Source organism: Neomonachus schauinslandi, chromosome 4 (genome assembly GCF_002201575.2).
Source record: "Neomonachus schauinslandi chromosome 4, ASM220157v2, whole genome shotgun sequence".
In the NCBI taxonomy this organism is placed as follows: Eukaryota; Metazoa; Chordata; class Mammalia; order Carnivora; family Phocidae; genus Neomonachus; species Neomonachus schauinslandi.
The window spans coordinates 78,099,991-78,117,386 of record NC_058406.1 but is presented as its reverse complement, the minus strand read 5'-3'; the positions used below and the strand labels follow the sequence as shown (position 1 = coordinate 78,117,386).

The 17,396-nt window shown below is 42.1% G+C and overlaps 1 protein-coding gene across 3 annotated transcripts in view; it reads right to left on the bottom strand.

The window, feature by feature from the left end:
* Window positions 1–15,714: 15,714 nt before the first annotated feature.
* Window positions 15,715–17,396, bottom strand: part of ABCD3 (ATP binding cassette subfamily D member 3) — a 78,621-nt gene continuing 76,939 nt past the window's right edge. For all 3 annotated transcript variants that reach the window (XM_021689954.2, XM_044914566.1, XM_044914567.1), the window contains one exon: window positions 15,715–17,300. In XM_021689954.2, coding sequence (XP_021545629.1) covers window positions 17,223–17,300 — 78 coding nt within the window. In that variant the 3' untranslated portion in view covers window positions 15,715–17,222. The remainder of the gene's footprint in view (window positions 17,301–17,396) is intronic.

Sequence of the window (17,396 nt, the reverse complement as noted above, 5' to 3'; positions counted from 1 at the left end):
ATACGGTATCGGATATAGAAATAATCTGATTTTTATGAGGGAGTAGGTGAATAATGCCAAGTAACGTTAACTGGTCTTTTAGAGCAAAGAAGATGCACGGTCAAGTAAATCTGAGAAAACCTGGGTTAAACAAAGCTAACACATGTCTTTATCAAAGACCTTCTCAAAGCTCTTAACGTAACATAAATCTTGTGCATTAAAACTCTCTGAGAGGGTTCTGTGGCATGGATCATTCCCTCTGCCATCGCTGGCATTCCATAGAACATACTTTGGGAAATGCTACTTTAGACTGATAGAAAAATTAATAGTCCAATTTTGATAGAAGTGCTAAATAATTTTTTTTTACTTAAGTTGAACTAGAAAAAAGCTACAATAGAACCACATAAAAATGTTGTTTCTAGAAATAAGAATATTAAAAAGACAAGAGCAATTAAGACAGTGCAAAAAGTTTAGAGGTTTACACTAAAATTGTTTGAACCAAACTTCACATAAAACCAAAGTGCTTTAGTGCTGCCCACGCTGTGAAACACACACGATTAGAACACTTGGTAAAGCACATGCTATCACTCAGCAATGGTTTACCACTGGGGCAGCAGCTATAAATTTAAAAAATGGTTTCTTGAATAAAGCCTTATTTCTGCTTATTATTCCGCTGCAAAAGAAAAATAATAATAAAGAGTAATTTTACAGTTTATATCCTATTACTTCTAAAACACGTAAGGATCTTTATAAAAGATAATTTGGTGATTTTAAAATGCCTGTAGTCAAATGGGTGAAAATAAAATAAATCTCTATAATTACATTGTAGCAGCAACAAGGTAGGAGGGATTCTCCTCCATATCATGGAATTTCCAGGTTCTACCTTAAAGAAGGAGTCTGTCCTATTAAAATTTGCCCATACTCCACAGTCTTTAGCGACTGCTAACAAATAAGCCTAAAAGATGTAAAGGATATTAAAATGTACATTAAGGACCAGAATGACTTTCTTTCAGACTTTTTTGTAGCAGAAACAGATGAATCTAAACCTCTTTGGAAGAAGCAACAAGGGAAAAACAGAAAAACCAATTTATAATGTAGCTTTAGTAGCACATTAGAGCTATGTGTTATTTTTCAAATAAAACTGTTCCAGGGGCGCCTGGATGGCTCAGTCGTTAAGCGTCTGCCTTCGGCTCAGGTCATGATCCCAGCGTCCTGGGATTGAGCCCCGCGGTCGGGCTCTCTGCTCCGCGGGAAGACTGCTTCTCCCTCTCCCGCTCCCCCTGCTTGTGTTCCCTCTCTCGCTGTGTCTCTCTGTCAAATAAATAAAATCTTAAAAAAAAAAAAAACTGTTCCATATTATGAATTCACAATGTTTAAAAATGCTAAATTTAACCAAATATCAAAGATCTCATACACAGAAGCTCAAAAATATTTATCAAGGAGAAAGTTAACAAATTACTTAAAATGACTGTTTCACAATTGATGAATATGGGTTAAGAGTATATGGAAGTGGGGTGCCTGGGTGGCTCAGTCGTTAAGCATCTGCCTTCGGCTCAGGTCATAATCCCAGGGTCCTGGGATCGAGCCCTACATCAGTCTCCCCGCTCAGTGGGGAGCCTGCTTCTCCCTCTCCCCTTCTTGCCGCTCCCCCTGCTTCTGCTCTCTCTCTCAAATAAATAAATAAAATCTTATTAAAAAAGAAAAAGAATTTCTCCTTGTGCTGAGAGCTCTTAGGACCGACCCTCCTAGCAGGTTCCTGTTCATCATGCAGCAATGCTAGCTAGTCAGCCTGTCGTGCATCCCACCCGGACCTAGTGCTGCTCTCTCTTCTCCCTGGGAGTTTGTGCCTTTTGACCACCTTCTGCCAATTCCCCCTCCCCCGCCAACAACCCTCAAGGAATGCAAGTCGGACCTCTTTTTCTATGATACTGGAGGTGGTGGTGGTGTTAGATTTCACATATACGTGAGATCATACAGTATTAGTGTTTCTCTGACTTATTCCAGTGAACATAATGCCTTCAAGGTGCATCCATGTTGTCGCAAATGGTAGAATTTTCTTTTTTTTTAATGGCTGAATAATATTTCATTGTGCCACAACTTCTTTATCCATCCGTCAATGGACACTTTCGTTTCCATGTCTTGGTTATTGTAAATAATGCTGCTATGAACGTGGGGGGTGCAGACAACTTTTTCAAGTTCGTGTTTTTATTTCCTTTAGATACATTCCCAGAAGAGGAATCGCTGGATCATATGGTATTTCTGTTTTTTTAATCTTTTGAGAATCCTCCATACTTATTTCCACAGTGGCTGCACCAATTTACCTCTCCACCAACAGTGCATGAGGGCTCCCATTCTCCACATACACCCCAGCATTTGTTATCTCTTGTCTTTTTGATGATGGCCATTCTAACAGGTGTGAGGTGGTATCTCATCGTGGTTTGAATTTGCATTTCCCTGATGACTAGCTATGTTGAGCATCTTTTCATGTACTTGGTGGCCATCTGTATGTCTTCTTTGGAAAAAATGTCTATTCAGGTTCTTTGTCCATTTTTTAGTTTTAGGGGTTTTTTTTGTTTGTTTTTTGTTTGTTTGTTTTTGCTCTTGCATTGTATGGGTTCTCTATATATTCTGGATATTAACCCCTCATCAGATACATGGTTTGCAAATACTTTTTTCCCATTCTGTAGGTGATCTTTTCATCTTGTTGATGGTTTTCTTTGTTGTGGAGAAACTTCATATTTTGATGTAGTCCCACTTGTTTATTTTTTATTTTGTTGCTTGTGCTTTAGGTATGAGTTCCAAAAATTCATTCATAAGGAGCTTTGTTCCTATGTTTTCTTCTGGGAGGTTCATATTTTCAGGTCTTACATTTAAGTTTTTAATCCATTCTGAATTAATTTCTGTGAGTGGTGTGAGATAGGGGTCAGCCGTCTGTGCTGAGAAGCCCTCCAAGTAATGTTAATGCCCAATAAATTTTTAGAACCACTGGCTTAATCTATTTTTTACTACAATAAGAGTAGCTATAGACCCACAGGGGGCATTCCTAGCCCTTGAAGAGGTCAGAATGCAGCCTGCTGTGAGGCCAAAAATCAAAGTAATACATAAAGTAATACATAAAGCACAGATAAGGTCCTTCATCTGCAGACTGTGCCCTGCCTTGGTCACATGAGTCTGTCAGTATTTTTCCCATGGCAAGGAACAGAAACTCAAGAGAACTTAAATGAAATTGGGAAGCCTGCTTTCTCTTTCATCAAGTGCACTAATTGGCCTAAAGCTCCTCAGCTCCTTTTAGCCTCAATTATGTGATTACACATTATTAGAGCATCAATAATGAACAATTAAAAATAACACTCTTCCGGTGGGGAAATAAAAATACTAAAAAAAAAAATCCAGGAATTGTGAAAGTGAGAAATTGCAAGTCATCTTGAACATGTAAAATTTAATAAACTTTTAAATAGGGTTCTAAGAAAAAAGTTTTAAGGAAAAGGTTCTTGAGATAACATTCTCTCTCCAACGTGATTTTCAAAAACCACCAAAAAATTATGCTCCATCTGCAAAGTAACTTTTGTTCCCTGAGCATATATCAAGCCAGAGAATTAGAAATGTAACATTCAGAGGGGCAGGAACGTGCTTTTCCCTCACACAACAGCAGGAGATGGAAGTGTGGTTTATAACTAAGATTGTGGCGCCATCTTCAGTTCCTGAGGTGGATTGACAACTTGACCCGAGTGCTTCTAGAAGGAGTTATAAAAGAAAGGAGTCCTAAAACCAAACACCTGTAAATGATTAAGAATGAAGGCACCTGGCGGGAGGGGTGGCCAGAATCACTAAACCAGACTACCTTCTCCAACCTTCTGCAACTCTACCTGTGGTGGTCTCTTTAGTCCAGAGCTAGAGCTCCACCCCAGCTTCTGCTACTTCAAGTGTACTCGGGCTTCAGCAGTTTCGGCATCATTTTAGAGCTAGTGAGAGATGGAAATTCTCAAGCCCCACTCCAGACCTACAGAATCAGAATCTGCATTTTCCAGGTGATGTGTGCGCTCACCGAAGTCTGAGAAGCTCTGTTCTATGTGATTTCCCAACCGTTCAGCCCACTATTCCCGATTTCACAAAGCCAGGTATGGGGTGCGGGGCGAAAAGGAAGACAGACACCTCACCGATGGATAAAATTGCACAGCCTTGATGAGATGTCATTTATTGAACTTACATATCAACAAGTTATCCAAGCCAAAAGTAAAAGCAGAGCCACAATCATATTCCAAATACTACATTTTCCAAAGATGTACTTTGTCATTTTCCAAAGACAAGACTTTGAGGACCTCTGCTTCATCTGCAGCTATCTAAAGGCCAAAAGCTTTCCTGCCTCCATTGCACTGATTCACGTGCCTTGCTTCTACCTACCTACCCTTCAGGGCAGCTCAGAATATTCCCTGGGTCTCAGCCAGGTGCTTTCCTCTCCTGCATTCCCAGCACTCTCCCTACCACCTCACTACACTTTTACACTCCTTTGTAGGACCCTTAATGTTGTACAAAATAGTTCTTTACCTGTCTTGGCTCCTTTTCTGGATCATAATTGCCTTCAAAGAAAAACCATGATTGGGCATTTGAATTCACTTATTCATTAATTTATTCTAATACGAAACACCTACCAAGTGCCAGGCATTGTGGATTTGATTGAAATACACCAGGCACCATCCCAGCATTTACAGAGCTCTTGTGTTTGTAGGGTAAAGCGTCAAACAAGTAATGATAACAGAACAATAGATAATAATATGATACGGAAAGTATAGAGTGTTTGGGGGACTCATGTAGGGCCATCTAACTTAGACATGGAAGGGCTATTTAAAATTGAAGCTAGGGCCGCCTGGGTGGCTCGGTCAATTAAGCATCTGCCTTCAGCTCAGGTCATGATCCCAGGGTCCTGGGATCGAGCCCCGTGTCAGGCTCCTTGCTCAGCGGGGAGCCTGCTTCTCCCTCTCCCTCTGCCACTCCCCCTGCTTGTGCTCTCTTGCTCTCTCTCTCTGACAAATAAATAAATAAAATCTTAAAAAATAAAATAAATAAAGTTGCAGCTAAAGGACACAGAGCTAATCAGGCAAAGGGGAAAGGAAGAGGGGTAAATGGGAGGAGTCCTCCAGGAAGAGGGAATGCTTAAAACCATATCTTAGGTATCAGACACTGCCAAAAAAAAAAGTGTGTTTGACAATGTTTGGTGTTTGTATTGCCTCAAAGATACCAAAGTCAAAGTGGCTTTAGTGGCTTTTGGTGAAATGGCTAAATAGAGTTAATTTATCTTTAAAAATATATCTTTTTAAGAAAAGACACCTTTTAAAGTATTGGCTATAGGTATTTTTTATTTAGGATGACTGTTATTTTTTTAAAAACCATTTTCAGAGAACCAGAATGACCAGATCATGGAGTTTGCTTGCTCTTCCATTCCAAGAATGGAAAGCAAATGGACCTTTACCTGCAGCAACAGAAAGTTCTATGAAACTGAACATCATGAATCTGCTCCACATGATCCCCGTGGAATATGGTGTTGTAAAGAACATCCTAGAATCATGGCCCAATTATTCACTTTGAGTTTTCTTAAATATATTATTCTCTTTATTGCTAAAATAAGCAAGCTTTTGGGGAAAAAAGTATATATGTAGGGACATAAAAAAGTCCTCATTGTTTTCCAGTTAGAGATGAAACATGTGTCTCTCCTCACCTTCTCGAGACCCCACTAACACGATACTAAATGAACTTAAAAGATTTAAATCCACAGGGACAATGAGAAAAGGCAAGAGGGAATTATGGTGTAATGATTTCAGTAAATAATGGACAAAGGCATAGAAGATGTTTGTACATGGACAAGGGAGCCATATTCTATCTACAGGTACAGAGGAACGGGGAGGAAGAAGATTAATTTGCCTTTCTAGAGATCTCTAGGACTTGCCAGATATGTCAGAGGAGAATCTTGAGAGAGACAGGGGTGAGAAGGATAGGAGAAAAAGTCTCAACAGCAAACTGGACATTAAGAAAACAAATACAAGAGGCCAATGACTATACAAAATTTTTAAGGGAAAATAATCTAAAGCTTGAATTCGGCATTCCAGCTGGACTTCCCACCAGTATAACAGAATAAGGATATTTTCAGACATACAAGACTTCAAAGCATTTTTCTCCGGTGCACCCTGTCCAGGATGCCTCTGTAGGACATGTTCCACTAAAGAAAGGAATAAATCCAAAACAGAGGAGGACCCGGGATTCAGAGAGGAGCAGACTGTTTCCCCAGCTCATCTGAGATCTGAGTGGCACCAGATTTTACCCCTCGCTGTTCGTACCCTCATGTTACTACCATCTGAGGTTTTACAGCCTCTCTATGCTCGGCCACAAACTGGACCAAACAGGTGAGTGTGCAGACTCGCAGGATTATGAGTGGCCCCAGAGAGGGGAGGGGCCACGTGATGCTGGGCAGCGACAGCCTCCCAGTCCTCATCGGGGTCCTCCTCCTCTTTGGGGGTAGGCAGCCAAGCTGTCCGATCAAAGATTTTCTTAATATTTACTTCTACTACAGCTGAAGTATTAATCCAGGCACAACACCAAGTATTGATTACTGCACGGACCCGCCTCCCACTAACAGGTAGTCCAGAGCCAGTCTATTATTGCTTACTTATATCCACCAGGGAATTTAATTCCCAAGCATGCTCCAGTGTGTCAATAGTTTGATAGTTTTAGATATTCCCAGAACAACTGTGACAAAGACTAATATCAGGGAAGTGTTCCTTTGAAGATCCTGAGGCTTAAACCATCCTATCCCATCTCTAGAACCTGAGGAACAAAGCAAAGACAGCCAGAAGACGCTCCATTCTACCAGGTGCTAACAATGATCTGTGTCAGTCATGATTGAACGGTCACAGAGGAAAGGATTTAACCCACTCAGGGGCCCGACAGCAGGCAGGAAGACTGAAGAAACCAGAGCCGCAGAGCTAGGACTGTCCAGATTGAGACGATCAGAGCACAAACCTGAGTACCTCGATCCCTGGGGGGCTTCACCTACCTCGGGGATGAGACGAGCAGAAGTGTCGGGTCTGTCGGGGCCTCACAGGCGTATCTGTCCCCCTCTGTGTGGGAGCACCTGGTGCCGAGCTTCTGGAGGGGGTGCCTTTTCCACCCTGCGGCGGGCGGATCCAGGGCACGGCTCCCTCTAATTTTGGAGATTGTGCGGCTCATCGTACGAGGTGGGGCCCTGTGGTGACCCATTTTTCCCAGTTTTGAGGAACCCCCACCCCCGGGTTCGTGTGGGTGAAGGCTCATTTCAGTAGGGAGGGGAGGCAAACGCACTCCACCACCTGTTGAAGGTTCACTGTAAGCTTCATACCCGAGAAACCTCTGCGTCTGGCAGTGGGGAGTAGAGCCTGGAGGAGACGGCCTCCCATTTGTCATCTGGAAGGAGCTGAGTTTTAGTTTAACCCTTCAGGGCAGCTCGTATCCTAGTGAGAGCTACCGGTAGTAGTCTTAACCCATTTTCCTGTGTTTCTTGGGTCTTTTTCAGGGTTCTGAGCCCGCTCTGTCTTTAGGGTAGCTGTTCCGAGGATGCAGTGGGCCCCACTCTTGGCAGCACCCGACTGACCCTTATTAGACCCGTTCAAAGGTCCCCTCTACCTCTCAGCTGCCTGCTCCGGGGCCTGCACTGAGCTCTAGGCCGGAGCGTCTCCAGCTTTTCCTTCTGAGCGCCGTCTTTCCCTGCCCTTGGCTAGGTGATTCCTCACCGTCTGTTGGCTCTAGGATGCTTGTAAAAGGTTGCTTTTTATGTTCTGGCCAATCTTGGAAATTGTTTTCAGCAAATCTCATCCGTTCTACCTTCGGAATACATCCAGAATTCTACCACGTCTCGCCCTGCTCACTGCCACTACCCTGCCCGGGGCCACGCCCTCACCACCTGCTGCCTGATGATGGATTGCGAGGACCACCTCACCTGCTTCCCCTGCGGTCTGCGTCTCAGCACGGCGGCCTGAGAGCCCGTAAAACCTAAGCCACATCAAGTCATCCCTTCGTTCATGTCTCTACTGACTTCCCATCAGACATGAGCCTACAAAGTCCCACATAATCTGGGCCCTCACTACGCCTCTGAACGTATCCCCTGCTCCTCGCCCCACACTCACTCCCTTACGATTTGTGCCTCTTTCATGTTTCCTAAGGCATTCGTACTCCAGTGCTGCATCACTAAGCATCCCCAAATCTGGCAGCTTGAAACAACAAAAGCCATGCTTTCCGTTGGCCAAGACTTCGGAAAGGGATCAATAAGCTCTTCTCACTCAGGGTTATTCAAGAGGCCTGCAGGCAAGATACCCTCTGGAGCTGAGGTGTCTCTGAAGGCTACCCTGGAGCTGGGGGACCCACGTCCCAGATGGCCAACTTACAGGCTGGAGAGTCAGCACTGGCTAGGGCCTGGGACCTTTCTTCCAACCGCCTGGGGGTCCTTCCCAGCACAGCAGCTGGTTTCCCTCAGAGTGAGCCATGCAAGCAGCAAGGGGAAGCCACAGTGCCTTTGATGCCGTGGCCTCCGACGTTGCACACGGTCACTTCTGTTGCGTTCCTTCATCACCCCGGGCCAGCGCTCACTCAGCGTGTGGGCACATGACACACAGGTGTGGCTACCTGGGGTGAGCATCCTTGCGGGCTATCTGGGAGGCTGCCTGTCACACTCTAACAGGCCAGGCACGGCCCACCTCATGGTTTTCACATTTACCACTTCCTTCGGCTTAAAATGTTCTTCCCCCAAATGTCCATATGGCCAGCTCCCTCACTTCCTTTACAACTTTTACTCAGGTATTATCTTTTCAGTGAGGCCAGCCTGCCCCCGCCACCTAAAATGGAAACCTGTTTATCCATACTTCTTCTGCATCGAACAGGGGTTCACTTTCAAGATCTACAATAAGCTGGGTCACATGCTTTAATCCCACTCAAAAGGGTCTGTCTCAGGTCCTTAAAGCTTATCGTAAAGGGGTTTTGCCATTGGCAAAGTTAGGAATCCAGATGCGACAAAAATCGGCCATTCCCAAAACCCCACACGACTGTTTGTGGGTCCTTGGTGGGGTGAGCTGACACACTGCTATTTTCCTTTCTTGAGGAAGACCTCATTGCCTCTCAGACATAATAAACGCCAAGTATTTTACAGCTTCCTTAGATATTGGGGCCTTTTCTTTTGATACCTTATGTATCCCTTGCTGGCTATAGTATTTTTGTGACATACACCACCTCAATAATCAGAATTACAAGTGATGACCTCACACTGGGACATACTAGAACTTTAGGGATTTTATATAATTTCCAGAACAGCCATAGCATTTACCCACACAATATAACCTAAGAAGATTTATCATCACATAGCTGATAATACTTCCCATACCAAATAAACAAGCCTAATTAGTCAAAAAGTCTTCATTTGGGGGGAAGTTTGTCAAAAATATCAGAAGGTTTTAAAGTACACACTTAATTGGGATCGCAGGTCATTACAAAACTTTTAACCAAGTTGGCAATAAGAGATTCTACAGGGGTTATATAGTTGTTAACCAAACGTAGCTCTTTTAATATTAAGAAGATTTGATTTTCTTAAGTAATCAAAGACCCGATAAAGACAAAGCATAGAAACTACTTTTCCTAGGTAGATAAAGAAAAAACTTTGTTTACAATTTCTTAGCAAGAGTAAACCAAATTCCAACCTATACCAATGTACTTTATTTTTTTAGTAATCTCTCGACCCCAAGATCGAGAGTCACATGCTCCTATGACTGAGCCAGCCAGACGCCCCACACCAGTGCACTCTTAAAACTCATTCACTCCAGGGCGCCTGGGTGGCTCAGTTGGTTAAGCGACTGCCTTCGGCTCAGGTCATGATCCTGGAGTCCCGGGATCGAGTCCCGCATCGGGCTCCCTGCTCGGCAGGGAGTCTGCTTTGCCCTCTGACCCTATCCCCTCTCATGTGTTCTCCCTCATTCTCTCTCTCTCAAATAAATAAATAAAATCTTTAAAAAAAAAAAAAAACTCATTCACTCCGGGGCTCCTGGGTGCCTCAGTCGTTAAGCTTCTGCCTTCGGCTCAGGTCATGATCCCGGGGTCCTGGGATCGAGTCCCACATCGGGCTCCCTTGCTTAGCAGGTAGCCTGCTTCTCCCTCTCCCACTCCCCCTGCTTGTGTTCCTGCTCTGGCTATCTCTCTCTCTGTCAAATAAATAAAATCTTAAAAAAAAAAAAAAAACTCAGTCGCTCCTATCTCAGTCTTGATCACACATAAAACCCCTTTCCAGAGATTCCTTTTTCACAGACTTTCTACAACTCTCTTTTTACATTCAGATTTTGTCCTAAGTTTTCCATCTCCTATACAACCAGTCTCATTTTAGGACAAAGTTACTTTCTTTTCCCTCAACAATAATGCATTTCTATTCCTCATACCTTTCTTACCAAAAACACATATCTTACTTTCCTTGCAGAGTTGCTTCATAGATTATTCCCAGGAGTCCTAATTACATTTGTTAGAATTCTTAATGCTTAGAGACCTTAATTACTTTTTTTTTTTAAGACTTTATTGATTTATTTGAGAGAGAGAGAGCAGGCATGAGAGAGTGGAGGGGCAGAGGGAGGGGGGGAAGCAGACTCCCCACTGAGCAGGGAGCCAGACACTGGGCTTGATCCCAGGACCCTTGAAATCAGGAGCTAAACCGAAGGCAGACGCTTAACTGAGCCACCTAGGAGTCCCTAGAGACCTTAATTTCTAGAAAAACTAAGCAGTAAAGCAACTGTGAACTGTTACACCAGAATTCTTTAAATCAGCAAATTTCTGAATACATCATTGTTCCTAGAAATGTGTCCTTTTCATAGTACTATTTTTGATAAAGCATAAAACATGTTTACTAACAGACCCAATTTATCATTAGTTTCTCTGTAACAGGACCAAAGTGAGTAAGTCTATGTTTAGTAATCAATTTTTCCATATTTTATCCTACTTAGATATCTAATGAATTCAACCCAGTTTATCATCTAATCCAGCAAAATCTTAAAAGTTTTAGGTTACCACAGATTTTGGAAGCTATTTATAAATTTACCTACAGGGCTTTTTAATTTATTCAACCAACTTGTTCTTAACAATTTCCCAGATAAAATCAACCGTCACTTAAAGTCATTTTTATTGACAAATTGCAACAGATGCACCGTGAATTCAGGTAAAATAAAAGTTGATTATCTGTATTGTATTTGATGTTGATAACTCCACAAGACATGCAGATATTCAACAAATTCGGACTTTAATTTACAAGAGATTATTGCAGGTCATGTGAACTTGAAAAGCATTTGGGTTAGTTTTTATCTTTGAGGTTCAGAATGCCCAATTTTTACAAGGACTCGCCTTTAAACCAAATAGAGTTCTTTTATAAATTACTTTTAGCAATACCATCCAGAGGTCAAAAATACCACCTAGACAGGCACAAACAAAACCTTATTGTTATGATTTGTACTTATCCTTGACAACAAGTAACCTGATGGAAGCTGAGGGCCAGGTTTTGAACAGGAGTGCTTTAGTTATCTTCGTCCATTTCACAGGTCAAAGGCTCCAGAAATCTTTTGGTTTCTTCTTTTCCTGAGACTCCCTTATGTTACATTTTTATTGGAAAGGCTACCGTTCTGGGTGTCCCATAGAGAAAAGGTGGCTCCAATCTCAAGGAAAGATTCAACTGCCTCTTCTACTGCTAAGGCCACAGGGGCTCCTCATAGGAAATGAGGATCTGGTTTTCTATGAGGGGCAACTGGAGTGATTTGGTTTTGCTCATCCCTCTTCCCTTTCCCGGGCAGTTTGGGCAAACTGATTCCAATGCCCCTCTTGCTTACAGTATGCACACCGATTGTAACCCAACTTTGTCTCTGGTCTCTTGGTCCCAGGATTGGGTCTGGGGACATTTACCCATGGGGACTTCCTTTCTTCCCCTGGGTTACCTCATGCCGACTGGAGCTACTGTCATTTTCTTGTCTTCTTTTTCATCCCGTCGCATCTGTTATTGAACACCCTAAAAGCTGTCTCTGTCAACCGAGCGGAGTTAGTGTTGGGACCTATTGCCAATTTTTGAAGTTTTCTGCAGATATCTGGAGCACCTTGAGATATGAAATAGGTATTAAGGACCACTTGACTACCTTGGGCCTCGGGGTCTGAATTTGTATGCCTTTTTAGACAATCCCACAGCCTTTCTGGGAAGGCTGATGGGTTTTTAAACAACACAACAATGTCAGGTGTCCCTGACAGATAGACCAAACAAACAGGTACCCAGGCTCCACTCTTAAGCCCTCGATGGATTGTTCCTGCTTTGCTAGGCTGAAGCTTCCGAGTCCCTAAATGGCCTGGTGCTGTAATCCTTCACCCTGGGATGTTTAGGCTGGACTTAAAGGAGCATTCAATCCCCCAGCTTGACTTGAACAAGTTTGGCTTCATTAAACAAGCTTTTTTTTTTTTTTCTCCAAATTGCCCAGACTTTGTGAGACAACTCAAAGAGTAGCTCTTCTGGTCATGCTGTGAGCTCAGCACCACCCACCTCCATGGAAGGATCCTCTGAACAAAAGGCTCAGGGCAGCTGCTGGGTGTCCCAATGGGGCAGCGATGCCAACAAAGCAACAAGGTGCGACAGTGAGGGACTATGGGAACAGGCCCCAACTGAAAAACGTTATGCACCTGGGGCTGCTCCTGTTAAACTGCTTCTCTGAGCACGAGACTGGCCCGGATGGGGCGCCGTATGTAAGTCCGCTTCCAACAGAAGACTCCTTTTGTAAAAAGCACCAATGAGCTCCCTGAGTTGCCTGCCAGTACGGAGAGTTCGGGACAAGGCCTTTTCACCCAGTCAGGATGAGGCACTTTTTCCTTTCTCTTATTAGCGTATCGGACTGCAGTGGGAACCATTGTGGGAACTTTGTATAAGCACCGCCCTCCTCTTTGTGCTGTACCTCCTCCATCCAGCTAGAGCTGTAACCCCTGGAAAACCGCCTGCGCCTGTGATTTTGGGTCCAGCCTTGTTTCTAAGGTTGTAGGGTAACACAGGCACCAGGAAGGGAGAGTCCCCCCAAGGAACCCCCACCTGACCCCAACAGCCTGGGCTAGCTGCTGTTGCCCACTGCTCTGCCCATTGGAAAGGAGGGAACTAGAGGGTGGAAGCTCTGAAGGACAAGAGTCCCCTCTGGGTCACCAAATTTGTTACTGGACCAAAGTTGGATGGCTCCTTGGGGAGCTATAGACAGAGAATGCACCAGATGGAGCTGCCTCACAAGGTCACCCTATTTGTACAAAGGAGCTCACAGGGAATAATTTCCAAAGCAGTGACTCCCTGAACAGGAGAAGGCAGGCTCCTCTGAATAGGGATTGGGATGAATATTGAGAGGATTTTAACATTATAATGAGGCTGAGGCACTTTCTGATTCATCTGCTCAGTGTCTTCCTCAAATGTTTCTTTTTCTGTTCCAGCAGTTTAGCTTTAAAAGGTGAAACTCGAGGTAGAAGCTTCTATCAGTTTCTTGAGTTCGGGAGGTCAGTCCTGAGTTCAGGGGGTCAGGCCAGTGACAAAATGGGCAATAGTAAATGTCTAAAATTAATATATCAAGAAATAGCTGTATAGCATATTACTTTAAAAATAAGAAAAAAAAAAAAAGCAATCACCACAAGACAATTTAAAATGTTTACCCCTAGGGATGAAGAGGGAACTGGTTTTCAGTAATTTTTGATAATAGATTTTTTAAGTGACATGCATATGATATGTTTATAGGTCAGGACATTTCAATTATTCACAAAGGAAAAATGACTGATACAGGTAAAAATGTAAACAGTTTCCTACAACTAACAACGCTAAAGTCCATCTGACATTCACTCTGCCTTTAGGCAAATTATACTTTTAAACACCAAGTTTAAAAGTTTAAAAAGTACATAAGGAAATGATAGACACTATAGTATCATTAGTTTTAAGTCAAATGCTAATTAATACGAGAGGGGAACAAGGTGACAGGTGGCAAAATATGCAACCCCAGAATATGCCACTTTGGCGTTGACTGTTTTTGAGCTATCAACACTTAAAAACACAGGTGCAGGAAGGGCACTCTGACTCTCCCCCTTTTCTTCCTGAAAACAAGCTAATACATACGGAAGATGTCCTCCCTAAACCAGAAGGAAAGTACCATTCTCATCATCAAGGACGGGATGTCGAGACTGAGAGAATTCTACACAAACCTTACTTATTTCTTATCTTCGTTTGGCTTCGTTTGACATAGTTTATTTACTTCTCCACGATTGCCTCTCTTTGTTCAACCTGGTATAAAAACCCTTCAGATTTTCCCACTTCTTTGGGCCATCTCCTTATGAGGGCTTCCGTATCACCTAAAACTTGATTAAATAAACTTGTATGTTTTTTTCCTGTTTACCCGTCTTATGTCAATTTAATTCTCAGGCCCAGCCAAAAACCCAAATAGGGTAAAGGTAAAATTCTGCCTCCCCTGCAGAGGCAAGCCCTAGATACATTTTCTTCTTCTTCTTTTTTTTAAGATTTTATTTATTTGTTTGACAGCGAGAGAGAGAACACAAGCAGGGGGAGCAGCAGAGGGAGAGGGAGAAGCAGGCTCCTTGCTGAGCAGGGAGCCCGATGCGGGGCTCGATCCCAGGACCCTGGGATCATGACCTGAGCCGAAGGCAGACGCTTAACGACTGAGCCACCCAGGCGCCCCGATAACATTTTATTCTATTGGTGCACAGCAAACATCCATAGCTGTTTACACCCCTATTTTCTGTTGTAGGAAAAATAGAAGCTTGGTATTAGAACACAGAGTGGTACACTTGGGATGCAGTATGTTGCCCATGGATGAAGTTTATTCTCTAGCTTATTTTTCAGATTAAGCTGCCATTTCCCAGTGCAACCTAGAAGATGCTAAGAGGAACTGTGAGGACAAAGATGTTTCATGGCCAATCGTGTTTTAGAAATGATGGATTTCTTCATTGTAGGTCTTTGTAGAACCATCATTATGTTAGTATATATGGTGATTCTCCAGGAAAAGGATATTCCTCTATGCCTCAAACGGTGAAGCACTTTAATGTTTGTTAAATTTTAAAAGGAAGAAAAAAAGAAAGAAAAAAAGAACCCCAAATGGTTTTTTGATGATAAGAATCCATTATGGAAGGAATTAGTAGGTTCAGGATAATCTAGAAATCCGAAAATCTCCAACTGCCCCCATAACTGAAACTCTTTCCCAGGACTGATAGTTATCTTTTAAGGTCTCCTGGCTATTTGGTAGCATTTGTGAGGTACATTGAAGTTTGTGGGGTTTAACTTTTTTTTTTAGTGATCTCTACCCAATGTGGGGCTCGAACTCGTGACCCTAAGATCAAGGGTCATGTGCTCCACCAACTGAGTCAGCCAGGTGCCCTGGTATACTGAAGGTTTTATGTGACTTTTCTTTTTTTTTTTAATTATGTTATGTTGATCACCATACATTACATCATTAGTTTTTGATGTAGTGTTCCACGATTCATTGTTTGCGTATAACACCCAGTGCTCCATGCAGAACGTGCCCTCCTTAATACCCATCACCAGGCTAACGCATCCCCTCACCCCCCTCCCCTCTAGAACCCTCAGAATCTATGTGACTTTTCTAAAAGAGAAAATTATTCTGTTAAAAATCACATTTGACATAACTTTTTATAAAAGAGACACTGTGTACTAAAAGGAATGTCTGAATATCAATTTATTTTTGTGTTTTTCAAGTCAAGACTGTATGAACTATGTATGAACTACCCAGTTTTTACATACCAGAATAAAAAGAACAAGCAAAGGTTGTACAGGATATCTGATTCTTTTTAATCTGAACAAAAAATAAGTAAGTAGACAAGTTTGCCAAAGAGAGTGGTAAAAACTGAATGTTATGTATTATGGAATCAGTACATCAAGTTTTACTCTGGTAGCCGGTGATTCTTATAGTTAATTCTGCAAAAAAACCCAAAAATCAGGTATACAGAAACAAGAGTATAAAATGCCCATTTCTGAACCCTAGTCTGATAAAACTGATTTCATATCTAGCTTATTGATAAAATTCAGTTTCAGTTTTCCCTGTGCAAATAATACATGTAAGTCATTAATGGTGGTTTGGTGAGGTGAAATCAATTTATCTTAGGATAGTTCAACATAATAACCCAAATATAAAAAAGTTATTCAAGATTCACAGAGATAAACCAGTGCCTAGGAAACATAATTCACCCATGTGCGTAATTATAACATATTTTTTTAAACATAAAGTCACAGTCAAAGACAGTGATAACATTGCATACTCAGTGCATTAGTTCATGTAGTGCATTCCTATGGCTCATTGGGAGTTTAACACCATGTAACCACCATACTTCCAATGAATGGGCTTCTAACATACACAGATCCATTCAATTCTTTTAAAAAATCCAAAACTCTTATTAAAGACCTTGAGCTTGACATATAAGGACTTTATGTTTTAATATCCCAAACACTGGGAAGATTAGGTGTGAAGCATAGTAACCGCCCCCTTGTAAGCAAGACTGCACATAAACTTCTGTTATATACCCACAAAGAACCCTCAAAACAACTCAATACTGCAGACTGAGAGGGGCACATTTATTATTTAGCCAAAGAAAATTCAAATGGCTTTCCTGGAGTCAAACGTACCCCAAGATCTACACAAGGAATGAGTCTAACAGTGGCAGCTACTGAAATCTGCCACTGGGTAATAAATGCCATGATGCATTGGTGGTGTACATTTTGATAATATACTATGATTTGTTTCCCACTATCATGGAGCACAAGAAAATGAAACTCAAGACTATCTTGTTAGAACAGGATAAATGATGACCCCAGTTTTAAATAGGGTTCTTCATTGAAGGAAAAGATAGAGCCATAAAAGTCAAATTAGCTGACTTCAAATGGTTTACATCCCAGGATGAATCAGGTTACACTGATTTAAGCCCAATTTAATTTAGGCAGGTTTTTAACCACAAGAATAAGGACATTCTTAGTACATATTAATAATTAAACCAACATATACACAATTAGCAAGATCCTATATAATAAATGGTTTAACAACTTGTTCTCAATTATTTCATATCTAATTAATTTGTTGTTTTGTTTAAAAAAAAAAACAAGCTCAACTTTATTTTACAATGTACTGTATATTTCTAAGTGTGTTCTGTAATGATTTCATTGAAGCAGTACAGCTCTCCGGATTCTAAGAGCCAAACTCAACCGTATCTTCTGTTATCTGTTTGAATTCATAATTGCCTCTGCCATCCATATGCAGGTAGTACTACAGGAAAGAAGCGGGGGGGGGGGGTGAAATCAGTGACTAAGAGAATTTCCTTTTTGTCAGGATTTTATGTAGAGCTTTTTATACAAGAAAATG